Below are 9,030 nucleotides of genomic sequence, written 5' to 3'. Positions count from 1 at the left end.
GTGCAAATCTTATCGTTTGCTTCAGATTCTATCCTTCAATCACAATGCTATTTTCATAATGTTCTGAATGTTCGTGAAATAAACACCTCTGTGCAGCCTTGGTTGTGCAGTAGGCTAATATATTCAGACCTATTTAAACTTGCCAGTGGACCGTTCGACCACCGAATCCAGCAGTGTCTGCCACAATATCAAAGTAAGTGCGCATCGTTGATGTTCTTGCTAAAACTATTTCTCTTAACATGAAATCTGCAGATTAAAGAAACATTACTGTGTGCCTAGCCCTCCTCGCTGCCATTAAAACAGAATGCAACAAGAAAAGTGATTAAAAAACAGCGCATCCACTACAAATATGTGTAAATATCTAAATTCATAAGTTTTTGTTTAACTTTTGAATAATGACTTTATGTAATGTCAATGCTTAACTCCATTAATGAGAAGAATATTTTATTTTGGATGCGATTAATCATGATTAATCATTTGACAGCACTACATATTACTATAATTATCACTACAGAAGTTTGTGCACTGAAATTTGTAATTCATTTTCTGTGATGACGTGTGTGATGTTCGATTAGGCCTGACAGAAGTTATAAATTGGATTTTTGATATTCTGATGTAAAAATCTTCTAAAGTGATAATTTAGCTAAGACGACTTGGTAATACCACTGGTACCGTTTGTACAGTTGTACAGATTACTTATTTTTGGTGCATGAAACTTATGGAAAACATTGACTTTCATTGTACGGACCAAAACAGCCAATTAATTAAAATTAGGGGTTCTATGGATCATAGTTGTTCTGTGATCTGTACGGACCAGCCCCACCGTTTGGATGTGATTCATGGATTAGTTGCAAAGTTTAACCGTCATAGACTGATGCACATGCACTTCTAAGTTTTGACAATTAAACATGCAAGCATTTTTAAACAATTAAAGAAGCGAAGAGAACACGATTTGGTACTCACATGCTGTTATCTGCGCACACACTAACGTGTTTCAGAAAGTGCAAGAACACGGAATTCAGTTTTCGGTTGCGTCTTCTCGCACTTGAATAGACACATACCTACAAATTTATATCAGAATACATGTTTCAGCAAGCTTTTGTTTAACAAGCTGTTGTTGGTCCCATTTTATTACTGACTGTTCTGTTATTATTAATAATGTTTGAACTTTATTAGCTTGGTAGTATTTGCTGGGGTATCAAATAACTACTTAAGTAATAAATAGAACACAAAGTTACATTTTTGCATAATATGAATTGATCTGTGAGTTTTATGGTCCATTGAGCCCCTAATTCAAATATATTTGGTATTTCACACTCACACACACACACACACACACACACACACACACACACACACACACAGAGAGAGAGAGAGAGAGAGAGAGAGAGAGAGAGAAAATCCAATGAGTTTGGAATGTTGTGAAGGTGAGAGAGATAGAGAGAAAATCCAATGAGTTTGGAATGTTGTGAAGGTGAGTAAATGATGACAGAATTATCATTGTGGGGTGACATACTGCTTTAGAATATTTATATGATAAATCATTAGTGGTAAATTTTGACAAGTATGGATTTTTAAAAAAATAAGACCATTTGTCTGCAAATATCTTGTTTTATGAAAAATTTGTGTCATGTCTAATTCGAAGTTTATCCAAAAAGAGTAAGGACATTACAAGAACAGGTGTTCCAATTGAAAATTTGGAAAATGTACATTTGTCATAAATTGTTTGGATGTATCTAGTGATCTAGCTGCATTACTGGACAGTAGTGTTGTCACGGTACCAGAATTTCAGTAGATGAAACGAATACAGTAAATTTCGGTACTATAGCTAAACTATTGTGACTATTTTACATTCATTTTAATTGAATTTAAATATTTTAATTGTTTAATTTAAAAAAATTAATATAATGAGTCAATTATTAATGGTATTAAGTAGTAAACAATAAGTAAACAATGTTAAAACATTAGCATGGAGCCTTAAAATATTGTTCAATTATGTAAACACTGCATTAAAAAGATCGACACAATGCACAGTTCTATTTTGATAGATATTTTTCCTTCACTCTCGAAACTTTGCAGTGTGTAAATTGCAGCATGAAAAATAATATTTTTAGTCAAATTATAAATGCCTACATAGAGAATCCAAGCAAAGAGCACTCCCTTTATAATCAATGAAGCTAATATTACTTCAGTTCACCCGCTATAGTCTTTCCCCCTTTTTCAGTGGCACTTGTTTCTGAAGTATTTTTTGCAATTCATTTTTTCCATAGAGATTTTTTTTAAAGCTCTTTAAGCCATAAACCAAGCCAAACAGCCTCAAGGTGAAACACAACATTACAAACTTTTATTTGAAGCAAAAAAGTACAGTATATGAAAATCTGACAAAAAGACATGTACAAGACTGTAGGCCTATATCTAACGGTTTTGGTGAAAGAAAAAAACTCCCACGAAGTATTGTGAATGACAATCGAATTAAAAACGATTGAGAAATATAAAATTATTCAGAGCTCATTTGGCGTGCTTTGTTCGCTGTGACTCAAACTGAAATTTTTGATGCTCTTCACAGAGTGCTCACACAAATACAGTAAAGACTAAAAGCTGCTGCCTATTAGCGGGTACTGGATCGATCCACTATTCTGATACAGATATTCTTATACACATTTTGCATAAAGACTGGTATGGTTACATTTTTAAATTTAAGTATCGACTTGGTACTGAAGTACGGGTACTTTTGGCTAGGGGTGCTCTGATCAGGATTTTTGAGGCCGATCACCGATTGCCGATCACAGAAAGCAGTATCTGCCGATACAGATACCGATCTTTTTAAAGCCTTCTTTTTATAATTTATAACTATTTATAGTGATATTCCAATCAGGATTTTTAGACATTTATTCGGGGCCTGAATTTCATTTTTGAAAATGGGGGGAATTCCCCCCTTAGGTGACTCTTGTGAGAGGGGAAGCAGCTTTCACACAGGAGTCCGCTACTGATCCGTGGCTGATTACCACAAACACAACATTTATCCATTATTTTGATTTCAAATCCAAACATTGTCACTGAAAATGCTTTTTTAAGGATGGGTTAAATGCAGAGCACTAATTCCTAGTATGGGTAACCATACTTGGCCACATGTCACGTCACTTCACTTCACTACTTAGAGCTTTGAAGTTCTGTATGGTTGCATTATTTTTGTTAATATGAAGTTCTGATTAAGGTTTATGTGCCTCTGGGAATCATTGATTAACTTTTTAAAGTCCCATATCCAAACTTTTCACTAAAAGCTATTCTATTTTTGGAGAAAATATTAGAATAGATATAATCAAACTGTATACTGTGAGTCAATGTTGATATATCATGCTATTCAAATAAGCATATTGCAATTTCTGCTAAATAATCAGCATGCATCAATAGATGCAAAGTAACACACACAATCAGAAATATAGAATTCAAACTTACACTTCTTGTTCTTTAATGACTGAGGGATCTTCTTTCTTCTTCTTTTGTGTTTTTGCCCTGTCCTGTTCTTTTCTGGACAAAAAAAAAATTGGGGGAAAAAAGCAAGGTTATGAGATGCTACTTTTTACAGACTGCGCACACTGTACCAAATTGAGTTCTTTTCACTGATTATTACGCTAGAATGCGTAAAAACAAATGAAAAATCTAAACTACATGTCTACTTTTTGTTATGGTGTCTACCATTATATCGCCCAACCTTACTTATTTGTTTATGCAATGTTGCTGTGTTTCTTATGAAGAACTGTAAACTCAGTGCAGATAAATCCTGACCTCCAGGATGGTGGTGATCAACAAGAGAACCGCACACAGAACCTTTGTCACTAACGTCACGTAGTGAAAAACACGCTTGTATGATAAAAGATGCATTTAAACATGGCAGAGATTAATTTGGGCCTCAATTACCATGTCAGGTGCTTCACAAAGATGAAGTTCTCAAGGTGAATGCATACCTTGACTCTAGGGGTTTGACAACTAAAAATCAAGTCAGGAATCTTGTTGTGATTCTGGAGACAGACCTTTGTTTTAGTAGTCTTTATTTTACTTTTTACTTTTAGTCATTTAGCAGACGCTTTTATCCAAAGCGACTTACAAATAAGAAAAAGTTATTAAAACTAAAAGGGCTGCATTGAATTGATAAAAAATACAGTAAAAACAGTAATATTGTGAAATGTATTCCTATGAGGTCAAAGCTGGATTTTCAGCAGCCATTACTTCAGTCATTATGATCCTTCAGAAATCATTCTAATATGCTGATTTGGTTCTCAAGAAACATTTATTATTATTATCAATGTAGAAAACAGCTGTGCTGCTTAATATTTTTTTGTAAACCGTAATTTTCAGGATGCTTTTCCAGGACATTTTTAAAGAACAGCATTTATTAGAAATATAGATCTTTTGTAACATTAATGGCTGGTTGCATAAACTGCTTAGACTAGTCTTAAGTTATTCATATATTTTTTTCTTCAAGACTGGTCATACCATTTTAAAGTCAGTGACAAAAAGGTAGATTGATCTCATTTTAATCCAAAAAGTAAGACTGATTACCTCTTGGCTAGCTAAACTAGTACTTAAACATATAGTCTTAATATAGTGATTATGTTTATGCAACTGGCCCTAAATGTATTTACTGTATATAATACATCCTTGATCAATAAAAGTGTTCATTTCTTAAAAAAAAAAAATCTTACTGACCCTGCATTTTTGAACCATAATGTGTGTATATGTATGCACTTGTGCTTGCTTGTGTATTTTTTTATTTAATTTTTATTTTTTTAATGATCTATTCCAATGATATACACTTTTAAGTGATGCATAAATGTCCAAATACTTTTTCTAACCACTGTGCTTGCATTTTTTTGTACAAAAAAATTACATTTATTAAATCATTAAAATATTTCACAAATTCCATTTAATATGATCTAAAAGAGCTGGTTTGGCATCCTAATACACCGTTACTCCAGAAAGCACAGAGAGAAAAGGTGCAGGACCAGAGCAGTGAAGTAATTGGCCATTATAGTTTATTCTCTCAAGGTTTCGATTGACAGGATTATACGAACATGCTCTTCCTGAACTTTCATTGGAACATTGTAAAAATCAAGACATGTATTGGTAGAGCTATTGCCGTGGTTTAGAACTCTGTTGTGTTGGTATAAATCCTGTAGCTTTTTCAATCACCCTCAGTCTTGAAATCGTGACATTTAAAAAGCCACATAACTGTCTGGGTCAAGCTGGGTTACACATGGTTCAGCATGCATAACTTTGATAATGCACTTCAAGTCTTTCACTTCAAAATCCATCACTCGGCTGTCATTTGCAGCAATTAGAAACAAAAAAAGGCTCTGCTGACTGATTGGTCTGCCTCATTCTACAGTGAAAAGCCTTCTCCACGTGTAAGACTCATATCTCTGTGGGGCTTCTCCCACTCCTGCCTAGCCAAGTAAATACAGTCCCCGATAAAGAACGGCTGAGGAAATGCCAATGTAGCCCACACCAAAGGTTACCCTGTCAGCTTCTCTTAATTGGATCAGCTATCAAGCGCCATGATGCTCTTTGATTCCCATTCGCAGCTGGACCTCAGTAGTTGCTTTTTAATTCAAAGAGATCTCACTGGACACTATTGAGCGATGATGCCTCGTTAGCTTAATGCGCACGTCAAATTCAGAGCGGAAAACTGATCAAAAAGGGATTTCTGCTAGTTAAGATTTGCTTGGCTTTGTTTATGGCTTTTCAACCAGGGTCTATTTTGACAGGAGGTAATCAATAGAGCCAGATAAACCGTTTTAGAGGTAATAAAAGATCATAAGTTGTCCTTCCACTCAAGGTTGGGGAGAACATGCTGTATTGATGGACCTGATATTTTTATCAACAGACTTACGTGGGCAAATATGTCTAGCTGAAACATGCGTTAGTCGGCTAATCGGGCACCTAACAAAGATGGATTTGATTTAAAAGTCTCTGAGACCCTAATTAAAAAGAAACTGCTTAACTTTGGCATTCTTTCCCTAATGCCAATTATGTAATTTAATCTTCTTGTTAGTCACAAAAAGTTTCCTTAGATGTTGGTCTAAGTGAAGTGCCAGCTTAAATACTGAGTCTTTGTTTACTGAGAGACATGGCCAATGAATGTGGAGCTGAATATAGCTTGACACCTCAAAGAAAACACTGTGTACTGCGATAAAATGCTGATTTTGTCAAAAAGCAGCTCTGAAGCTGGCCAGCCCCATGTTGATACAACAGAACTGGTGAGTGATAATATAGCAGATGTTGTCGGATAGGAAATTCATCACCCAGAGAGTGATGAGAGTGAATTACATAGACTTTCCACCCCACTATAATCCTGATATTAAACATTGTTCTGGTTTTGATCTTCTGGTAATATAATTTAAGATAATAATCTTTGCAATACATTTAATGTCGGGAGACAGGTTGCCTAAAAAGGCCTGAATTTACATGATCTCAAGATTACACTCAATGAATCAGATGTAAGGATGAGATGAATGTTAATGATATCTTGTTCTCTGGAGAGAGAAGATTCAAGATACATGCCGTGCAAAGCCGTGAAAAAGATCCAAAGCATTACAGTTAAGATTAAATACATAATTACCAATGTGGCCAGTGAAGTATAACATATCAGAAACATCAAAGAACATTTCCTATGGTCTTCCTAAGTAATCTTTTTGAAAATCAATCATCAATCTTTACGACAAAATATTGCATTTTTAATACAAAAAATTATTCAGTTATTAATTAAAAAAAGATATATATTAATAAAATATTAATGTCACAATGTATTACATTAATATGATTTTAAACATGAATATTTATATTAAGATTTAAATTACTGTGACAAAATCTGAAAATGCCGAAGGGTACAGAATTCGAGTTCTCAAGAGAGATGAAATCCGTAAATGGTGCTAACAAGTGCAGGAAACAATCCTCCCCACTCCACACTTGTGAGGTGGAGTCCAAAGACTAATTTTGTGTTTGATGATTTATTGCTTTGCCCTTTGTTGATACCTAAAACTTATATTAGAGTTTGCACTTGCTGAAACAGCCCACGTTAATCCTGGAAATGAGCTTTGTGGGTGAAAGTAAAACATTTTTACTGTTGTTATCTCATCAATCGCTTTCCTGCTGTTGCAGAATCAATTCTCTGACATTGTACCTTAAACTCATTACGTGTGTTTAGAGAATGAATAGTTCTGAGAGTCTTTTGCAACCCTACCAACCCTACAATGTTCCTGTGGCTTAGTGATAGAGCATTGCGTTAGCAGCGCAATGCTCGTGGGTTCAATTCCCAGGGGACACACATACTGATAAAAAATGTATAGCCTGAATGCACTGTAAGTCACTTTGGATAAAAGCGTCTGCTAAATGCGTTAATTTAATTTACCAGTGGAAATGGAACAAAGTAAACAAGGGTCCTGGTGATGTTAGTTATGTTTTATATACAGTACATTACATATTATGAGATAAATATCTAGTATTTGCAACTGCTTAATGGACTACTTAATGTTAAATATGTGCTCTTCTGATATGAGGCATAACACCAAAGAGTTCACAACATGTTAGGTCTGAAAAAACAGTCATGAAATACCAAATAACTAATTTATTTGTCAGTCCAATGTCTTATGAATCTCAAGTTGGCCGAATGGTTCATCATGCAGTACAATATTCATGTATCTATGGCTGATGGGTCTTTTTAAGAATGCTTCAGTGCTTTGTTGTATGATTGATGGGTTTGCTTTCTTCCTCCGATCAATATAAATAACTTGAATCTAAAATCATGAGAAAAAGCACACTAGTTTTAAATGGATTGCTTTGTCAAGTAGATTGTTTCTGTAGGACAGCTCTAATCAAATTACAGTTGATAGTGATGGATAGGGCTTATCATGATGAGCCTCTAAAAGTAAAACAAGCACAAAACTATCCCACAATATCCCATACTCCACTCATGCAGGGACCCACCCACATAAACAAATAAAACAGCCTCATTTTCTTGCATATATTTGTGAATATATTGGTGCAATAGTGTATATGTCGTCTTGAAAGCTATCTATCTCACTCATGATTTTGACATATGATGCGAGAATTTGAAAGATGTTGTCATGTATGCTGTCTTGAGGCCGATTTGTTTAACTTGCTGGCTTGATTATTAAATTCAAACAGTGTAAAGTACAATCCATCCACAATTTGAGAATAATTGAAGGCTTATTCCCTTTAGACGTTTTATATCCCTATGATTCTCCACTGTATATGGTTCAAGTTTCAGTTGGAGTGCAAGACACACCTAATAATTAACCACAGGCATGTGGGATACACAATGCAATGCTAAATTCTTAAAACAGCCTCATATTCTTGCATAGACGTAATTATTCTGGTAATTGGGAGGCAGAGTGATCCTACCTTGAACTCCTCCAGGATTTTATAAGTCTTCCCTCTGTATTCACAAAAGTTTTTGACCTCCTTGCATTTGGGGCAACACCCGTTGTGTTCCACCTTGGTACACTTGGGGTGTATTTTAGGGCACTCGGGTTGGTCACAGACAGGTCCGTCCTCCGTGCACACGCACGGGCAGTTCGAGTGGCCCGGGAAGAAGCGTTCCCCGAGCGTGTACACAAAGCCACTGTCATCCACGCAACCTTTCCCTCGGTAGTCATCGAAAATGTTGTCATTGTTGGCAGTTCTCTCGGCCTCATCCACGGTGGGGTAGTCCCCAGGGCCGACAGAGGCCAGCGAGACAGCGGCGTTCAGGGCGAGCAGCACGACGCAAATCGCCGGGAAAAAAGGGCCCATCCTTCGCCGCGGCAATCTGACGCATTCAAGGAGAGTGTCTCAGGTCCTTTAAGTTGTAAGTCTCCATGCTGCAAATATGACACTGAAAGAAATGCAAACAACCCGTAGCTTAATAACTGGACATGCATTTTCTTTATCTTAACTAATAAAAAGATCCTCACACTATATTTTAATGATCAAAGTACACTTTGCTGAGAGAAGTAACCATGTATAGGGATG

At 35.7% G+C, this 9,030-nt stretch overlaps 1 protein-coding gene across 1 annotated transcript in view; it reads right to left on the bottom strand.

Moving 5' to 3' along the window:
• LOC107573319 (uncharacterized) overlaps window positions 1–8,811 on the bottom strand; it is a 23,456-nt gene extending 14,645 nt beyond the window's left edge. The window contains exons 1-2 of the mRNA XM_016259760.1: window positions 8,422–8,811; window positions 964–1,061 (exon numbers count right to left, since the gene is read on the bottom strand). Of these exons, the coding sequence (XP_016115246.1) occupies window positions 964–1,061; window positions 8,422–8,811 (488 nt within the window). The remainder of the gene's footprint in view (window positions 1–963; window positions 1,062–8,421) is intronic.
• Window positions 8,812–9,030: the final 219 nt, after the last annotated feature.

This window comes from Sinocyclocheilus grahami, unplaced genomic scaffold (assembly GCF_001515645.1).
Source record: "Sinocyclocheilus grahami isolate Dianchi unplaced genomic scaffold, SAMN03320097.WGS_v1.1 scaffold1917.1, whole genome shotgun sequence".
In the NCBI taxonomy this organism is placed as follows: Eukaryota; Metazoa; Chordata; class Actinopteri; order Cypriniformes; family Cyprinidae; genus Sinocyclocheilus; species Sinocyclocheilus grahami.
This window is presented reverse-complemented; position numbering and strand designations above follow the sequence as displayed.